This window comes from Pseudophryne corroboree, chromosome 2, assembly GCF_028390025.1.
Source record: "Pseudophryne corroboree isolate aPseCor3 chromosome 2, aPseCor3.hap2, whole genome shotgun sequence".
Lineage (NCBI taxonomy): Eukaryota > Metazoa > Chordata > Amphibia > Anura > Myobatrachidae > Pseudophryne > Pseudophryne corroboree.
In genome coordinates, this window is record NC_086445.1 from 854,377,852 (window position 1) to 854,398,956 (window position 21,105).

General features: G+C 44.4%; 1 protein-coding gene across 3 annotated transcripts in view; it reads right to left on the reverse strand.

Moving 5' to 3' along the window:
* Positions 1–21,105, reverse strand: part of CTPS2 (CTP synthase 2) — an 848,459-nt gene that overhangs the window by 500,317 nt on the left and 327,037 nt on the right. For all 3 annotated transcript variants that reach the window (XM_063955808.1, XM_063955806.1, XM_063955807.1), the window contains one exon: positions 1,574–1,668. In XM_063955808.1, coding sequence (XP_063811878.1) covers positions 1,574–1,668 — 95 coding nt within the window. The remainder of the gene's footprint in view (positions 1–1,573; positions 1,669–21,105) is intronic.

Below are 21,105 nucleotides of genomic sequence, written 5' to 3' on the forward strand. Positions count from 1 at the left end.
AGTTTGAACAAATTGTGTATGTACTATAAAAAATGTAAACTATCGTAATCTTTTTTCGTAAGTCAATATTTAACTCTGTAAATATTCTTGCATACTTTGATAAAAGAACATACTATATGGTGATGTCACCAGGGGCGTAGAGAGACGGTATTATAATGGGGGTGGCCTAAATAGGTGTCTACGCCTCCGAATAAAGTTAATTTAATAACCTAGTAATTGCGGGGACCCGCTTGCTCCAAAGGGGGTATCTTTTACTCAAGGAGGGGCAGGTTAGGCATGGGGGAGGGTTCCCACTTCCTACCTTGTTTGCTCGGGAAGTGGGTCCCTCCTCCTCAGCCGGCACCATCTTTCCAGTAATACTTGGGAAGATGGCGCATGTAAACTAGTGGGCAAAGACTCTGGCACAGTACCGGAGTCTTTACTTTCAAAGTGTGCCATCAATCTTCCTGAAGTTTTCACTGGGAAGATGACGCCGCCCAGCATCGGCTAGCCTGTTAGTATATTCAAGGGGGGTAGTACCCGCTACCCCATCCCTCTCGGTGCCACTGGATATCATGCTGTACTAACTGCATACATCCAACATTTAAAAGTGCTAAAACAGGATACAATTAAGTTCTCCCTTGCTTTTCCCTAATCTACCCAACCACTTCCAATAGCTACTGCCCCTTTCAGTAGCTATTGGGAATTATGGGGTCTATTTACTAAGCCTTGCAGAAAGATAAAGTGGATGGAGATAAAATACCAGCCAATCAGCTCTTAACTGCCATGTTACAAAAATGACATTTAGGAGCTGGTTGGCCTGTACTTTATCTCTCTCCAAGGCTTAGTACATAGACTCCTATGTATTTTACTTTATCAGCAGCTGTACTGTCCACAACATTTTATTTTTTAAGCCTTTTAAAAGTATAATACATAAAATAGTGACAGCAAAACCATATGCCGATATAACAAAAAATGACACACTTTGCTCAATGATTAATAAATATAAATGACACTTCTTTGTATTTGTGTTGTACTGTGTTGTGTCCATACTTGCCTACCTGACCCTCTCCATGAGGGAGAAAATGCTCTGTTCCTGGACTTTCCTGGTAATGTATGATTGCCATCACCTGTGGTGAGCTAGTTAATTGATAAGAAAGGTATTTCACCACAGGTGATGGCAATCATACATTACCAGGAAAGTCCAGAAACAGAGCATTTTCTCCCTCATGGAGAGGGTCAGGTAGGCAAGTATGGTTGTGTCAGTGGTGTTTTGTGTACAGTGCAATGTTTCCATAATGCCTTCTAAACACATTTTGCTAATTATCAACAAAAGTAGAACTTAGTAATAAAGGGCAATAAATTGTTAAAACTGCTTCTCATAGATTGGACAAAACAAGCCGTAATTGCTGTTCTCCGCTAGTTCACTCAATTGTCTAATTTCTAAAGGCTTTACTGCTTCTCTTTAAATTGCATAATACATCTTTCACACATGCTAATTGCCAGGGACCTCAGTGGCAGCGGCTTCTGTCCAATCTATTCCATTTAGGCTGAAGATGTTCACATAGTTCATGTATTTAGAGACCTGGTGTACCTAGAAAAGGAACTTTTCTCTCTCTGGCCCAGGTGATTGCTTGAACTTTTCCTTCTGTTCCTCGTAAACCAAACCCACCAGGAACCAGTATACCTCTGGAGAACAAAACAAAAAGCAAATGTTAGATAAGCATTACATCAATACATTCAGTTATGATTGTGTATTATTTCTGAAGTCATATACTGTGTAATTGTGACATCATTCGTAAAAGATGCTCATTTTAACAGAGTAATGATCTTTGTACTTTTGTGTAATGTAATGTTATACTTTTTGTTATACTTCCTGCCTGTTTTTAACAGACATGGGGCGGGATGTAATGAAGTCCGAGTTCAGCGGCTGTGCGGGATTCCGTCCGAACTTTGATGCTTTTTTAAAGGGCCAGTCATTACAAGGCCTTGTTAATGATTGCCTCTTTAAAAATAAATGTTAGAGTTTGGCCAGCATCCCGCACAGCGGCTGAACTCCGATGTCATTACATCCTGCCCATGGAGTTATATGTAGAAATCAGTGCTAATAAAATAATAATTTCACACAACTCACTGTATTTAACATTTTATCATAAAATCCTTACACATGCGTGTCTATATTTCTCTATATCAGTGCATCCCAAAAAGTTTGTCCTCAAGACACAAACACAGTCAATGCTTTAAGGATATCCATGCTTGAGCGCAGATGGTTAAATCAAAATGGCCGAGGCACTTTGTCACCTGTGCCCAAATATGGTTATATGTAAAACATGGACTCTTAGCAGTATAATTACTAAAGTGTGGGTTTAGATAAGTGGAAGTGTTGCCCATAGCAACCAATCAGATTATATTTATAATTTTTCTATCTTCTAGAAGATTATAGCTAGAATCTGATTGGTTGCTATGGGCAACGCCTTCACATTTGTATTTCTGCACTTTAGTAAATAAACCCCTTAGAGTGCCCTGAGGACCATATTTGAGAAGGCTCTATTTTTCTGAACTTGCATTATTTCAGAAAACTAATTGTACTTTAAAGCTGCCAGTTCTGTAACTTTGGAATTGCAAGATAAACAAATAATTTTTACCTTACAGCCATACCATGCACCCAGTTACTTATATAGCACCAGCATATGCCATTGTGCTTTACAATTGGGAACAACATAGTAATAAAACAATACTAGGGGGTCTATTCATCACCCCTTAATTTCTACAAAAGTAGTTGAACATTAAAATTTTCACCTACTTTTGTAGAATTTACGTTTCTGGGGTATTCATTATAAAGTTAACATAAAAGATATCACGGATATCTCCGGCTAACCTCTCAGTTCCGATCTGGCCCGCTGTCCCCATATACTAGTATTTGGATCTAAATTCATCAAGTTACAAAAATACAACATTTTCAGAGTTTGATGAATCTTTGTCATCTCTAGATGGAGTTTGTCCTCGCACGCCCACTCCTTCCTATGGACAGGGTGAGCCTTGGGGTTGTGAAGGGGTTTCGATCGGAAAGCGTAAACCCAAAAACATGCATATGCAGAAGCACTTGCAAGTCAAACTCAGCAGTGCTAAGTTTCACCGAAGTGGCTAAAGGAACTAATCTTTTGGCTAATCTTTTGATCTGCTTTCTCCACACCGGAGCAATGGTGAAAGTCAAGAAAGAGAAAGTATGTAAAGGCATGTGTGGGCTTCATAGAGGGGATGTAATTGTACAGGACACCTTATGGAGGTTATGTGAGTGGTTCTGGAATTTGCTAAGCTTGTCTGAAGAGGTGAGTTTTCAGGGAACGCTTGAAGCATTGGAGACTAAAGGAAAATCCATAAACAATTAAGGGCCCGATTCAGAGCTGATCGTAGATGTGCTAAAATTAGTACATCTACGATCAGAATCTCTGACATGAGGGTGGATGCCCAACACAGGGATAATCCGCCCCGCATGTCAACACCTCCCCCCCCCCGCCCCCCCCTGCAGTGGTGCGAAAGCATCGCACGGCGGCAATGCTCTCGCACCCGGTAAGTAGCTCCCTCCCTGGCAGTCAGCTACTCGCCATGTTTTGGGTCACAACGGCATCACGCATCTGCTAAGGCCTGTCCCTGCAATGGTCTGGACACTCCTGCATTGTCCGGACCGCTCCCACCCCCAACGGCATTCCACGTGCCTTTCGCATCTCACTGTATGCGCACACGCAGTGCAGCCGCTGCGTGTGCGCACTACACAAAGGAAAAGCTTTAGGCTGCGATCACTTCGAGCAATCGGGTCTGAATTAGGCCCTAAATTATGCTTTACTATTTTATCACTTTAATTGTGCAGTAAGTATATCCCTCTTAGCTACTTCACATTATGTATTTTTTCTTCCACGATATTGAGCCCCATGCCATAGCTGGTGCGCTATTTATAAACATATTACTTGTTCTAGCACACACCTTTGTTCAAATTAGCATACTGTGAAGGTTTGATATTTAGCCTCAAATGTTATTTGGCCAGTTTGTGGTTCTGAAGGTTTCATAATTTCCACCTTATTACATTTGCTTCCTTTAAATGAGGACTTTGCTAGAACCTGCTCAGACTGGGGCTGATGCATCCTGTGTGGATCATTCCCAATGCACATGCTCAGCAGATGAGCACAAAGAAATTCTGCTATACAGAGTCATTGGCCCATATGACTGAAGAGGTGGAACTGTGGTGTGAAGAGTCAGTCTCACATTTGCAAAATTCAGTAAGGGCGTTCGGGCCATGCGGACCAGCAAATATTATCATATGCACATGATTAGAGGTGTATATTGCACATACAATAGGTCAGTTATTAACGCATTTTAAATTTGCTGTATTAATGACACTTTGGTCACTTAGTATATATGTTTAAAACAGTTCATTTATATTTTTCGTACATGGCAGAGTGCAGCCAAACAGAGAAACAACTGCATGGCAAGCAGTATGACACATAACGAGATATTACTACAATGGAAATGGAAAGATAGTTTAAAAATATGCGCAAATTAGTTTTACAGGTGCAGCTAAAAATTATATCTCAAAGTGTACATCCCTTTACACTTAAAATATAAGAATTGAGGAATAGATAGAGATATAGCCTTAAAGCGCTCCTATAGAACCCACGTTTATAAACACACACCAAGTGGGTCAAAAGAAAATATATAATCACATACACCGATGTTTCAAAAGATGAATGCAAGTCCAGCGTTTGATTAGACGTAGATGGTTCTAGTTCTCATAGAAATGTAAGAAAAAAGAAAGTGCAATAGTGCAATTAACCTTTAAAAAGGTGCTTGAATTTATTTTAATATTGCACTTACACCCAGCAGACGAAATCAGTATCCTTTAGGATAAACCCTCATTGGCAATACAGCAGCAGCGGACCAGATGATGATAATCCTTTTAATGTCCAGCGCCGATATCATATACGATTAAGCCTCATAAAAGATAAACAGCACGTAGAAAGTGCAATAGTGCAATTATCCTTTTTTTAAAAACAAAGATTTATTTTTAAAACATTACACTTACATCAAATTGATGAAAAAAGGCATATAACACAAGTCCCCAGTAAGGAGCATAGCCACAGGAGGCGAGGTCTGGAAAAGGTCAGATGGTCCACCCACGGGAAATGGCTCCGGAAACCAGTACCCCAAACAGTTCCTCAGCGTCCAGTGTAGATGGTAAAGCTCCAACAGGGTTATAAATACAGCGGGAGAGTGTACGCTTAACGCGTTTCGAACTTGAATAGTTCTTCTTCAGAAGCGTGTGATGCTCTCCCCTTCGTCTCCCTAAATACCCTAACTAATACACAGAACAGCTGCTCTAGATCACCGCTAATCGGTGTGTGTTCCCTGCCGCGCATGACCGGAAACAAAATGGCCGTGCGTTCCACCGTGGCCGGAAGTTCCATATGTCCGCGATTTGCGTTCCAGTTCTTTCAGGAAATCAGATCCGCGTATGACAGGAAACAAGATGGCCGTGCGTTCCACCGCGGCCGGAAGTTCCGTATGTCTATGAATTACACTCCAGCGCTTACAGGAAATCAGATCACGGTGATCATAGTAGTTCCATTTTATAGAGTGTCTTTCAAATCGGATTATTGCACATCCCGATTGAAAGTGTCCCTCCATTAGTTAAATACACAATTATAGTTATATAGCAGCACCTCAAATAGAAAAAAGTATTAGTACATACAAATAGCAGCAATAGAAATTTCCATATACATAGAGAAGGTTAAAAAGATTTAAATAAAAATAAAATCAGCCATGAATCAAAAAAATGAACACAATCAAAGCAAAAAAGTTTAAGCTAAAAAGCATTTTAACTCAAAATCACCATTAAGCCCGTTAGGGGCGAGTGTATCTAAATGGTGTATCCATCTCATTTCGGCTTGAGATAATCTTTTGTCTATATCTTTTGATCGCCAATTTGGTTGTATTTGTTGTAAGCCATAAAAACTTTTTATTTTACATTCATTTGATTCATGACATAATTTAAAATGTGAGGAAACAGTGTGCGTAATTAACCCTTTACGAATATTATAAATGTGCTCAGCGGCTCTTATTTTTAAACATCTAGTGGTTTTACCCACATAATAGGAGCCGCAAACACATTCCAAAATGTAAATAATATTCTTGGAGTGGCAAGTGATAAACTCCTTAATTTCCACAGATTTCCCTTTTATAGTCAAATTAGTAGTTTTCTTTTCCTTACATTTAACTGTTCTGCACATCAGGCAATCGCCACAACGGTGAAAGCCCTTTGTGCGTATGCTTTGACGAGGGTTATTTTCAACATGGCTCTTCACCAGATGGCTTTTTAAGGATGGTGCCCTTTTATAAATAAAGAGTGGTTTATCAGGAAGTACACTTCCTAATAGTGAGTCCTGTTTTAATAATTTCCAATTATTTTTAAAAATTAGTTCAATCTCCTTATGTTTTGAATTGTATTGGCTAACAAAAGCCCATTGGAAATTCTGATCCTTTGTGGCCACATGTTCTTCTTTCTCTCTAAGAAGATCCACCCGATTGATGGTTTCCACTTTTTCTCTTGTTTTTCTCAGTGAGTCCTCAGAGTACCCCTTTGCAATAAACCTCTCAGATAAAGCATTAAATTGCTCATTGCACATTTCACTATCAGTGCAATTCCTTTTAATCCGAATATATTGACTGAAAGGGATAGATTCCAACCAATTTCTGTGATGCTGACTCGTAATGTCAATAAAGCTATTCGAGTCAGTGGCTTTCCGGAAAGTTTTTGTCTTTGAATGTCCCTTATCTACATATATATTGAGATCTAAAAAAGAGATTTCTACAGTACTAGTGTTAAACGTCAGTCTAATTGACATATTGTTTGAATTTAATAAAGTGCAAAAGTTTGTCAATCCACAATGATCGCCTCTCCATATAAAGAGTACGTCATCAATAAAGCGCTGCCAGAGCACCAGGTCCACCCCCAGATTGGCACCATCGTATATTGTTAATTCTTCCCAATGGGCCATAAATAAATTTGCATAACTGGGGGCGAACCTGGTGCCCATAGCAGTGCCAGTTAACTGTACATAAAACATCCCATCAAATATAAAATAGTTATTCGCTAAAATGAAAGAGATACTTTCCAAGATGAAGTTTTTTAGATCTTCCTCTAAAGTGCTTAGATTTAAAAAATATGACACTGCTGCCAAACCTTTTTCTTTCTCAATAATTGTGTACAGTGTACTTACGTCCGCACTACATAAGTAATCACCTTCACACCAATCATAATTAGCAAGTTTACGTATTACATCACTAGTGTCTTTTAAGTAAGCCTTTGTATTCTGCACTAACGGTTGTAAATAGTGATCAACTAAAGCTGATAAGTTGCTTGTGACACTATTACATCCAGAGACGATAGGACGTCCCGGAGGGTTGAGGGGGTCCTTATGGACTTTTGGGAGGACATATATTGAGGGCACAGAGGGATCTTTTATATTGAGGAAATCAAACTCAGCTTATCACTTGCCACTCCAAGAATATTATTTACATTTTGGAATGTGTTTGCGGCTCCTATTATGTGGGTAAAACCACTAGATGTTTAAAAATAAGAGCCGCTGAGCACATTTATAATATTCGTAAAGGGTTAATTACGCACACTGTTTCCTCACATTTTAAATTATGTCATGAATCAAATGAATGTAAAATAAAAAGTTTTTATGGCTTACAACAAATACAACCAAATTGGCGATCAAAAGATATAGACAAAAGATTATCTCAAGCCGAAATGAGATGGATACACCATTTAGATACACTCGCCCCTAACGGGCTTAATGGTGATTTTGAGTTAAAATGCTTTTTAGCTTAAACTTTTTTGCTTTGATTGTGTTCATTTTTTTGATTCATGGCTGATTTTATTTTTATTTAAATCTTTTTAACCTTCTCTATGTATATGGAAATTTCTATTGCTGCTATTTGTATGTACTAATACTTTTTTCTATTTGAGGTGCTGCTATATAACTATAATTGTGTATTTAACTAATGGAGGGACACTTTCAATCGGGATGTGCAATAATCCGATTTGAAAGACACTCTATAAAATGGAACTACTATGATCACCGTGATCTGATTTCCTGTAAGCGCTGGAGTGTAATTCATAGACATACGGAACTTCCGGCCGCGGTGGAACGCACGGCCATCTTGTTTCCTGTCATACGCGGATCTGATTTCCTGAAAGAACTGGAACGCAAATCGCGGACATATGGAACTTCCGGCCACGTTGGAACGCACGGCCATTTTGTTTCCGGTCATGCGCGGCAGGGAACACACACCGATTAGCGGTGATCTAGAGCAGCTGTTCTGTGTATTAGTTAGGGTATTTAGGGAGACGAAGGGGAGAGCATCACACGCTTCTGAAGAAGAACTATTCAAGTTCGAAACGCGTTAAGCGTACACTCTCCCGCTGTATTTATAACCCTGTTGGAGCTTTACCATCTACACTGGACGCTGAGGAACTGTTTGGGGTACTGGTTTCCGGAGCCATTTCCCGTGGGTGGACCATCTGACCTTTTCCAGACCTCGCCTCCTGTGGCTATGCTCCTTACTGGGGACTTGTGTTATATGCCTTTTTTCATCAATTTGATGTAAGTGTAATGTTTTAAAAATAAATCTTTGTTTTTAAAAAAAGGATAATTGCACTATTGCACTTTCTACGTGCTGTTTATCTTTTATGAGGCTTAATCGTATATGATATCGGCGCTGGACATTAAAAGGATTATCATCATCTGGTCCGCTGCTGCTGTATTGCCAATGAGGGTTTATCCTAAAGGATACTGATTTCGTCTGCTGGGTGTAAGTGCAATATTAAAATAAATTCAAGCACCTTTTTAAAGGTTAATTGCACTATTGCACTTTCTTTTTTCTTACATTTCTATGAGAACTAGAACCATCTACGTCTAATCAAACGCTGGACTTGCATTCATCTTTTGAAACATCGGTGTATGTGATTATATATTTTCTTTTGACCCACTTGGTGTGTGTTTATAAACGTGGGTTCTATAGGAGCGCTTTAAGGCTATATCTCTATCTATTCCTCAATTGAGATATTACTACAGAAAAATACAAAATGGTACAATCACTCATCATGGATGGCTGAAGTCTTTATTGCATGAAGTAAGAAGACTCATTTGTAACATGGGAGAGGAGAGGAATATGGAAAGGAAAGGATAGAGTCCAGTTTGGGAATCACTGATGAAGCAACTATACATTTGTAAGAGACTCTTCACATCCAAAAGGTGGTTAGTGTAGTGAAAGGGTACAATAATAATGCACAACACAATCCATAACAAGCTGGAAAAACATTATGTTAGAACAAAAGATCTGATAGTCCACAGGTAGCAGAAGAACAGGAGGAGGAGGTATGGAAGTCAAACCATAGACACTGTATTTGGGTAGGGCCTGTTGAGGAGATACAGAAGTGTCCTCCTACAACATTGCTTCAGTCATGTTAAATAGCCCTTTTAGTCTTGACTCGTCTAGTCGTGAGTGCGTTTACTAAAGCCAGGCAACTTTTTGTGCATCTTTTTCCTGAAAATGGATCTTATTTGCATTGCAGATTCTGCTTATTAAAATGATTTGCATACCTATATTCTGTATGCAACTGCGGCTGTATCTACATCTGCAAAAAAAAAAAAAGATGCCCGACAATAGCAGAGCTGCCCAGAAACTGCCACCTCACTGATGCCAGGCATCGCGTGGTGCATGGCATACTGAGGCTAAATGTATGGAGACACATCTGTAGGCAGTGATTTTTTTTATTCCATGGCAGCGAGATGCCAAATTTTACCTATGACCAGCTACAGGGAATCAGCCTAGGGACTTTTACAGGAGGAGGCAATCATACCTAGGTGCTGTGTTGATAATCTGAACTACCAGTTTGTCAGAAGATCTCTCTAGAGCAGTGGTAGGCTATTATTTCAGCTAGTGGACCTGTAAACATATTTTAGTAACCTATCAATGGCTGCACACAGCTATTTTTTTATTTATATAAAATGTAACTGGTAATTATTAGATTTCTGACACATTTACATCAAACCCTTCACACATTTTGTGAAGGAAAGAGTACTCAGATGGCACTATTATGCTACTCTATGGTTAGCACTTAGCTCTTCTGAATCACATTGCTCTTAGGGTGTGTACACACGGTGAGATATTTTCTTTCGATTTTGACTATATAGTCAAAATTGCAAGAAAAGTTAGTGCAGATCGCAAGATGAAAGTCACCTTGCGATCCCGATTCGATCCCGATGCACGGTCCCGCCAGGTCCGCATCGCAAGAAAAGATAGACTGTGCAGGCAAGTCAATCCTTGCTAGATCTGTGTACTATCTAGTTCTTCTCACATGTCAATGACATCTCACATAAGCCAAAATCGTAAGAACACATAGTCCATATCTCAAGGGAAATCGCAAGTGAAAATCGGGCATAGCAAGGATCTCAACGTGTGTACACACCCTTAGCAAGCTCACTTTCTGTTTTCTGTAATATCCCCTCTCTGTCCTACGATCTAGCAGTGATCCATGTCCTCCTTCACAGCTCCAGCCTCACATCTTTACTCTCTTTCTCCCCAGTTACTTGTAACCCACTCTCCTGCACCATAAAAGTCTCTCTTACTTCTCCCTTCATGTCTCACAATCTCATGTCCAGTCAATGCTCAGTCAATACTCCTTGAGTCCTCCCGTCCGGGCTCGACTCCACAAGAAATCTCTGTGAGCTTGTCTGTTTAGCTACCAGCAGCAAGGGCTGTCGGGTGCTGTAGTTCCTTCAGTCCCTGCCAGCAGCATCTATGGGGCTAAACCACATTGCTATGTGGGCTGCATATGGCTAGCAGTCCATATTTTGACCACACATGAAATAAAGCCTCGAGTGGGAGGGCCAAAAGGATGGAGCTTGGATTCTTAGAAATAGGGATGAGTGACTTTACTAAAAATATCTGCAACTTCATCTCAAAAAGCTACTATTTTGGGGCAGGTCCATCAAATATGAATAAAAGAACCCAAATCCCCCACACAAACTCCAACAGTGTGGGGAGGCTGAACCAAACATCTGGTGGGGACTTCGTATCACCTAGGGATCCCAGATCTGCCTCCCACTGTGATTCAAACTTTGGGAATTAGGTTATTTAAAGGGAGGAGCACATTACGGAAAACTGAGATCATACTTTGTAACAAGGGTCTGCGATAGCAGAGGGATTCCAAGGTAGACACATTACAGAGCATTGATGTGCAAACCAGAGACACAACAAAAGTGTCCAAGAGGTATGTAAAGGGACTCGTCTCCGGAAAAGCAAATTTTGATTGTATGTGAGATAAAGGTATGAAGGAACTGTTTGCCAACACATCTATTAGCAGCCTAATACCCCTGTGGATCTAAGGCATAGAGCGAGCAGATGAGCAGCCAGAAGTGAAATTAGCATTGTCTCAAATAGGAACATGGGGTGAAAGACAGGAAAGTAATGTAAAAAGCGAGTGCAATAGTCCCATATCCAGAATGTGAAACAAAGCACCAGGTGTGTCTTAAGTGTAGAGGGTCTGCTTTTGACTGGTACTGCTAGTAAGTAGGTCAGGGAGGAAAGCTTACTTGTTATCTCTAATTCCAGCCATGAAAGGGTGGAGGGGGGCAACCAGGACACCGCCTGACTAAGGTGGGAAGCAAAGTAATACAAGTAATACATGACCACTTAGTTTGATGGTATTTTATGGGTGTGGATCATAGGGTCGACCACACTTAGGTCGACAGTGTCTAGGTCGACCACTATTGGACGACAGTAAGTAGGTCTACATGGTTTCTAGGTCGACAGGGTCTCTAGGTCGACATGTACAAGGTCCACTTTACAGAAGGTCGACGTGAGTTTTTTAAATGTTTTTTTTTGTGTTGTTTTCTCCGTAGAGTGACCAGGATCCCCAATTAGTGTACCGTGTTCGCTCGCAATGCTTCGGGCAAGGTGGCTTGCTCCGCTACCGCTGCGCTCGGCACAGGTTACCGTTTCCAGTTGTAGTCCACGTGGATCGTAAAGCATGAAAAATAAGATTTTACTTACCGATAAATCTATTTCTCGTAGTCCGTAGTGGATGCTGGGGACTCCGTCAGGACCATGGGGAATAGCGGCTCCGCAGGAGACAGGGCACAAAAGTAAAAGCTTTAGGATCAGGTGGTGTGCACTGGCTCCTCCCCCTATGACCCTCCTCCAAGCCTCAGTTAGGATACTGTGCCCGGACGAGCGTACACAATAAGGAAGGATTTTGAATCCCGGGTAAGACTCATACCAGCCACACCAATCACACTGTACAACCTGTGATCTGAACCCAGTTAACAGCATGATAACAGCGGAGCTTCTGAAAAGATGGCTCACAACAATAATAACCCGATTTTTGTACCAATAACTATGTACAAGTATTGCAGACAATCCGCACTTGGGATGGGCGCCCAGCATCCACTACGGACTACGAGAAATAGATTTATCGGTAAGTAAAATCTTATTTTCTCTAACGTCCTAGTGGATGCTGGGGACTCCGTCAGGACCATGGGGATTATACCAAAGCTCCCAAACGGGCGGGAGAGTGCGGATGACTCTGCAGCACCGAATGAGAGAACTCCAGGTCCTCTTTAGCCAGGGTATCAAATTTGTAGAATTTTACAAACGTGTTCTCCCCCCGACCACGTAGCTGCTCGGCAGAGTTGTAATGCCGAGACCCCTCGGGCAGCCGCCCAGGATGAGCCCACCTTCCTTGTGGAATGGGCATTTACATATTTTGGCTGTGGCAGGCCTGCCACAGAATGTGCAAGCTGAATTGTACTACACATCCAACTAGCAATCGTCTGCTTAGAAGCAAGAGCACCCAGTTTGTTGGGTGCATACAGGATAACAGCAAGTCAGTTTTCCTGACTCCAGCCGTCCTGGAAACCGATATTTTCAGGGCCCTGACAACATCTAGCAACTTGGAGTCCTCCAAGTCCCTAGTAGCCGCAGGTACCACAATAAGCTGGTTCAGGTGAAACGCTGACACCACCTTAGGGAGAAACTGGGGACGAGTCCGCAGCTCTGCCCCGTCCGAATGGACAATCAGATATGGGCTTTTGTGAGACAAAGCCGCCAATTCTGACACTCGCCTGGCCGAGGCCAGGGCCAACATCATGGTCACTTTCCATGTGAGATATTTCAAATCCACAGATTTGAGCGGTTTAAACCAATGTGATTTGAGGAATCCCAGAACTACGTTGAGATCCCACAGTGCCACTGGAGGCACAAAAGGGGGTTGTATATGCAGTACTCCCTTGACAAACTTCTGGACTTCAGGAACTGAAGCCAATTCCTTCTGGAAGAAAATTGACAGGGCCGAAATTTGAACCTTAATGGACCCCAATCTGAGGCCCATAGACACTCCTGTTTGCAGGAAATGCAGGAATCGACCGAGTTGAAATTTCTTCGTGGAGCCTTCCTGGCCTCACACCACGCAACATATTTTCGCCACATGTGGTGATAATGTTGTGCGGTCACGTCCTTCCTGGCTTTGACCAGGTTAGGAATGACCTCTTCCGGAATGCCTTTTTCCCTTAGGATCCGGCGTTCAACCGCCATGCCGTCAAACGCAGCCGCGGTAAGTCTTGGAACAGACATGGTACGTGCTGAAGCAAGTCCCTTCTTAGCGGCAGAGGTCATGAGTCCTCTGTGAGTATCTCTTGAAGTTCCGGGTACCAAGTCCTTCTTGGCCAATCCGGAGCCACGAGTATAGTTCTTACTCCTCTACGTCTTATAATTCTCAATACCTTGGGTATGAGAAGCAGAGGAGGGAACACATACACCGACTGGTACGCCCACGGTGTTACCAGAACGTCCACAGCTATTGCCTGAAAGTCTCTTGACCTGGCGCAATACCTGTCCAGTTTTTTGTTCAGGCGGGACGCCATCATGTACACCTTTGGTCTTTCCCAACGGTTCACAATCATGTGGAAAACTTCCAGATGAAGTCCCCACTCTCCCGGGTGGAGGTCGTGCCTGCTGAGGAAGTCTGCTTCCCAGTTGTCCACTCCCGGAATGAACACTGTTGACAGTGCTATCACATGATTTTCCGCCCAGCGAAGAATCCTTGCAGTTTTTGCCATTGCCCTCCTGCTTCTTGTGCCGCCCTGTCTGTTTACGTGGGCGACTGCCGTGATGTTGTCCCACTGGATCAATACCGGCTGACCTTGAAGCAGAGGTCTTGCTAAGCTTAGAGCATTATAAATTGCCCTTAGCTCCAGTATATTTATGTGGAGAAAAGTCTCCAGACTTAATCACACTCCCTGGAAATTTTTTCCCTGTGTGACTGCTCCCCAGCCTCTCAGGCTGGCCTCCGTGGTCACCAGCATCCAATCCTGAATGCCGAATCTGCGGCCCTCTAGAAGATGAGCACTCTGTAACCACCACAGGAGAGACACCCTTGTCCTTGGAGATAGGGTTATCCGCTGATGCATCTGAAGATGCGATCCGGACCATTTGTCCAGCAGATCCCACTGAAAAGTTCTTGCGTGGAATCTACCGAATGGAATAGCTTCGTAATAAGCCACCATTTTTCCCAGGACTCTTGTGCAATGATGCACTGACACTTTTCCTGGTTTTAGGAGGTTCCTGACTAGCTCGGTTAACTCCCTGGCTTTCTCCTCCGGGAGAAACACCTTTTTCTGGACTGTGTCCAGTCCCTAGGAACAGCAGACGTGTCGTCGGAAACAACTGCGGTTTTAGAATATTTAGAATCCACCCGTGCTGTCGTAGAACTACTTGAGATAGTGCTACTCCGACCTCCAACTGTTCTCTGGACCTTGCTCTTATCAGGAGGTCGTCCATTTTCTTCGAAGAAGAATCATCATTTCGGGCATTACCTTGGTAAAGACCCGGAGTGCCGTGGACAATCCAAAAGGCAGCGTCTGAAACTGATAGTGACAGTTCTGTACCACGAACCTGAGATACCCTTGGTGAGAAGGGCAAATTGGGACATGGAGGTAAGCATCCCTGATGTCCCGGGACACCATATAGTCCCCTTCTTTCTGGTTCGCTATCACTGCTCTGAGTGACTCCATCTTGATTTGAACCTTTGTAAGTGTTCAAATATTTCAGATTTAGAATAGGTCTCACCGAGCCTTCTGGTTTCAGTACCACAATATAGTGTGGAATAATACCCCTTTCCTTGTTGTAGGAGGGGTACTTTGATTATCACCTGCTGGGAATACAGCTTGTGAATTGTTTCCAATACTGCCTCCCTGTCGGAGGGAGACGTTGGTAAAGCAGACTTCAGGAACCTGCGAGGGGAAACGTCTCGACTTTCCAATCTGTACCCCTGGGATACTACTTGTAGGATCCAGGGGTCCTGTACGGCCCCAGCGTCATGCTGAGAACTTGGCAGAAGCGGTGGAAGGCTTCTGTTCCTGGGAATGGGCTGCCTGCTGCAGTCTTCTTCCCTTTCCTCTATCCCTGGGCAGATATGCTTATGGGGACGAAAAGACTGAGGCTGAAAAGACGGTGTCTTTTTCTGCATAGATGTGACTTAGGGTAAAAACGGTGGATTTCCCAGCAGTTGCCGTGGCCACCAGGTCCGATGGACCGACCCCCAAATAACTCCTCCCCTTTATACGGCAATACATCTTTGTGCCGTTTGGAATCTGCATCACCTGACCACTGTCGTGTCCATAAACATCTTTTGGCAGATATGGACATCGCACTTACTCTTGATGCCAGAGTGCAAATATCCCTCTGTGCATCTCGCATATATAGAAATGCATTCTTTAAATGCTCTATAGTAAATAAAATACTGTCCCTGTCAAGGGTATCAATATTTTCAGTCAGGGAATCCGACCAAGCCACCCCCACGCTGCACATCCAGGCTGAGGCGATCGCTGGTCGCAGTATAACACCAGTATGTGTGTATATACTTTTTAGGATATTTTCCAGCCTCCTATCAGCTGGCTCCTTGAGGGCGGCCATATCTGGAGACGGTACCGCCACTTGTTTTGATAAGCGTGTGAGCGCCTTATCCACCTTAAGGGGTGTTTCCCAACGCGCCCTAACTTCTGGCGGGAAAGGGTATACCGCCAATAATTTTCTATCGGGGGAACCCCGCGCCTCATCACACACTTCATTTAATTTATCTGATTCAGGAAAAACTATAGGTAGTTTTTCCACACCCCACATAATACCCTTTTTTGTGGTACTTGTAGTATCAGAAATATGTAACACCTCCTTCATTGCCCTTAACAAGTAACGTGTGGCCCTAAAGGAAAATACGTTTGTTTCTTCACCGTCGAGGTAAAATGGGCATTATAACGTCCCTGACGGTGTTTTAGACGCCTGGATAGATACTAATATGTTTGCCGGCCGTCTCATGTCGTCAACCGACTTGCAGCGTGTTGACATTATCACGTAATTCCTTAAATAAGCCATCTATTCCGGTGTCGACTCCCTAGAGAGTGACATCACCATTACAGGCAATTTGCTCCGCCTCCCAACATCGTCCTCATACATGTCGACACACACGTACCGACACACAGCACACACACAGGGAATGCTCTGATAGAGGACAGGACCTACTAGCCCTTTGGGGAGACAGAGGGAGAGTTTGCCAGCACACACCAAAAACGCTATAATTATACAGGGACAACCTTTATATAAGTGCTTTTCCCTTATAGCATTTTAATATATGTAGTCATATCGCCAAATCAGTGCCTCCCCTCTCTGTTTTAACCCTGTTTCTGTAGTGCAGTGCAGGGGAGAGCCTGGGAGTCTTCCCACCAGCATTTCTGTGAGGGAAAATGGCGCTGTGTGCTGAGGAGAATAGGCCCCGCCCCCTTTTCGGCGGGCTTCTTCTCCCGTTTTTCTGAGACCTGGCAGGGGTTAAATACATCCATATAGCCCCCAGGGGCTATATGTGATGTATTTTTAGCCAGAATAAGGTACTATCATTGCTGCCCAGGGCGCCCCCCCCAGCACCCTGCACCCTCAGTGACCGCTGTTATGAAGTGTGCTGACAACAATGGCGCACAGCTGCAGTGCTGTGCGCTACCTTATGAAGACTGAAAAGTCTTCTGCCGCCGATTTCTGGACCTCTTCACTTTTCGGCATCTGGAAGGGGGTCGGCGGCGTGGCTCCGGGACGAACCCCAGGGTGAGACCTGTGTTCTGACTCCCTCTGGAGCTAATGGTGTCCAGTAGCCTAAGAAGCCAATCCATCCTGCACGCAGGTGAGTTCACTTCTCTCCCCTAAGTCCCTCGATGCAGTGAGCCTGTTGCCAGCAGGACTCACTGAAAATAAAAAACCTAACAAAACTTTTACTCTAAGCAGCTCTTTAGGAGAGCCACCTAGATTGCACCCTTCTCGGCCGGGCACAAAAATCGAACTGAGGCTTGGAGGAGGGTCATAGGGGGAGGAGCCAGTGCACACCACCTGATCCTAAAGCTTTTACTTTTGTGCCCTGTCTATTCCCCAAGGTCCTGACGGAGTCCCCAGCATCCACTAGGACGTTAGAGAAAAGTTAAAAAGGGGGGGGGGGGGAACTCATGTCGACCTTCTGTCATGTCGACCACTAGTGGTCGACCTAGAGACCGGATACCGTATTTTATAAATGCTAGTAAATGGAGATTTACAATACATTTTATTGAAACGCTATCTAACACATATTGATTTTCTGTTATAATTAACTTAAACAAACATGTAAATCTTCTCCAGATTAGACTGATTGATATTAAACTGAGGCACATCAGAGGCGTCGGAATGAGGGGGGCAAGGGGGCAGCTCGCTCCCCCCAAACATGAGAGAGGCGCCAGCCACCCGGTCCCGCAATTGCCCGCCGCCGCCGCTACACTCAGCGCCGGCCCGTACATACAGGAGTCACAGTACGCGGCCGAGGGCGCTCCAGTCGCATACCGTGATTCACTGATTTCACTGTCATTGACAGTGACAGTCAGTGGTAGTGGTGCTGCTGCGGAAGCGCCTGTGCTGGGCCTCATCGATCATGCATATGTAATGAGCGGCAGAACGTCATGACGTCAAGCCGCTCATTACATATGCGCAAACTGTGCTGGGGCCGGGCGTCACAGCGGGACTTAAAAATGCGGGGGCCGCCCGCTCCTGCCCGCCCGCCACCCTGTGGGGGTATGTACTGTATATCTGGTACTGGGGGTATACGTGTATCTTACACTTGGAGCATATATGTATCTAACACTGTGGGGGCGCATATGCACATCTGGCACAGGGGGGGGGGGAATATGCGTATCTAGCACCGTGGGGGCATATGCACATCTGGCACTGGGGGGCATATGCGCATCTGGCACTGGGGCTCATATGCGCATCTGGCACTGGGGGCATATGCGCATCTGACACTGTGGGGGCATATGCGTATCTGGCACTGTGGGGGCATATGCGCATCTGGCACGGTGGGGTATATGCGCATCTGGCACCGTGGGGCATATGCTTATCTGGCACTGGGGGGCATATGCGTATCTGGCACTGCGGGGGATATGCTCATCTGGCACTGGGGGGCATATGCGCATCTGGCACTGGGGGGCATATGCGCATCTGGCACAGAGGGACATATGCGTATCTGGCACTGGGGGCATATGCATATCTGGTACTGTGGGGACATATGCGTATCTGGCACTGTGGGGGCATATGCGTATCTGGCACTGTGGGGGATATGCCCATCTGGCACTGGGGGCATATGCGCATCTGGCAATGGGGGGCGTATGCGCATCTGGTACTGGGGAGCATATGCGCATCTGGTACTGGGGGGCATATGCGCATCTGGTACTGGTGGGCATATGCGCATCTGGCACTGTGGGGGCATATGCACATCTGTCACTGTGGGGGCATATGCGCATCTGGCACTGTGGGGCATATGCGTATCTGGCACTGTGGGGCATATGCGCATCTGGCACTGGGGGGACATATGCGTATCTGGCACTGTGGGGGATATGCACATCTGGCACTGGGGGCATATGCGCATCTGGCACTGGGAGGCATATGCGCATCTGGCTCTGGGGGACATATGCGTATCTGGCACTGGGGGCATATGCATATCTGGTACTGTGTGGGATATGTGTATTTGACACTGGGGCATATGTGTATCTGGCACTGTGGGGGCATATGCGTATCTGGCACTGTGGGGGCATATGCGTATCTGGCACCGTGGGGGCATATGCGTATCTGGCACTGTGGGGGCATATGCGTATCAGGAACTCTAGGGACATATGTGTATCTGGCACTGCAGATTGGGGTAAGAGTGTCTAACCACGCCCCTTTCTTGTGAAACCACACCCCTTTGTGTGATGTGCGCGCTGTTCCTTTAAGAAGTTTATTCCATAAAAAGGCGCCGAAAATTTTATTTGCTTACTAAAAAAAATTGGCTCTGGACGGCCCTGGCTACACGCTGTGTAAAGTAATAGCAGCGGTGTTTGATGCACCGCTGCTAATACAGCGCGGGCAGCGCTGAAGCTGCCTGCCACGTGTTCTCTGCCCCCCACCTCGTCTCCGCTAGTGTCTGAGCTCTGCGACGTGCTACCAGTGAGGTGACAACGGAGGTAAGCACAGGGTCGGACTGACCCACAGGGGAACAGGGGAAACCACCGGTGGGCCCTACTGCCTGTGGGCCCTCCTCCTCCTCTAGGGATCAGGTTCAAGACTATCCTAGTGCACTGGTTTTATGCATTATACATATGTTACATTATGCTTCACAATAATTTGGTTTATTATATATTTACCAAGGAGCACAGAACATGTAATGGTTAGGCAAACCTCTGTGGTGGCTGGCCACGCCCCCCACTGGAACCTGGTTACACCTTTAAGCATGGGCCCCTATAGCAGCATTCCCCCGGTGGGCCCTTCATGCCCCAGCCCGACACTGTAAGCAGCTGCATAGTTGCTTCCTTCTAACATACACCAACAATGTTGCATCAATAATACAGATCAATAGGGCAAACTTATTCAGGCATAAACAGATATAATGCAGTAATTATATACGTTCCTATCATAGGCTTTTTCCTTTGCATGGAATTCCAACTTTAGGTGCTTCCCATGCAGATCCCTTTTTCCCTTGCGATGTCACTCATAGTCATAATATATAAAACAAGAATACTGTCTATGGAGATCTTTTTCCCTTGCGATGTCACTCATAGTCATCATATATAAAACAAGAATACTGTCTATGGAGATCTCATGCAATACGTTTTTTAATTTAGACGATCAAACAGACAGAAATTCCTTACGTCCCATAAAAAAATGACACATAAAAAACAGTGTAAAAATTCTATAAAAAAAGGTCCTCCTAACCATATAATCACAAAGCACACATCGCACAGGTGAGGTCCCAGTATCGGACCGAGAGAGGGTAATTACCAGAAGGTTTGAGACCTGAACCAGTCCTCAAAACAGATGTAAAACAATCAGAATCAGCTTTATTGGCCAGGTATACTTGTGTATACTAGGAATTTGTCTTTGGTTTGCTATACAACAGCCAAATAGGTAACAGATAAGCAGGTGGGAGGGGGGGAGAGTAAAGTCACACATATAGGTATACGGTAGGGACACAAGTTAGTTACATGACTCCAGATGGCCTCCCGTATAAGCTACATTCTGGATTTCGATACAGAGCCCCTCTGGATCCAAACGTGGTAGTCTCTTGTGCACCGCCAAAACGTTTCAAGCCTTCCTAGGCCATTTTCAAGACCATTTGCCGCCACTTTTCACCTGTGCGATGTGTGCTTTGTGATTACAGAATATGGGGGGTCATTCCGAGTTGTTCGCTCGTTATTTTTTTATCGCAATGGAGCAATAAGTCGCTAATGCGCATGCGCAATGACCGCAGTGCGACTGCGCCAAGTAAATTTGCTATGCAGTTAGGAATTTTACTCACGGCATTACGAGGTTTTTTCTTCGTTCAGGTGATCGTAATGTGATTGATAGGAAGTGGGTGTTTCTGGACGGAAACTGGCCGTTTTATGGGTGTGTGCGAAAAAAACGCTACCGTTTCTGGGAAAAACGCGGGAGTGGCTGGAGAAACGGAGGAGTGTCTGGGTGAACGCTGAG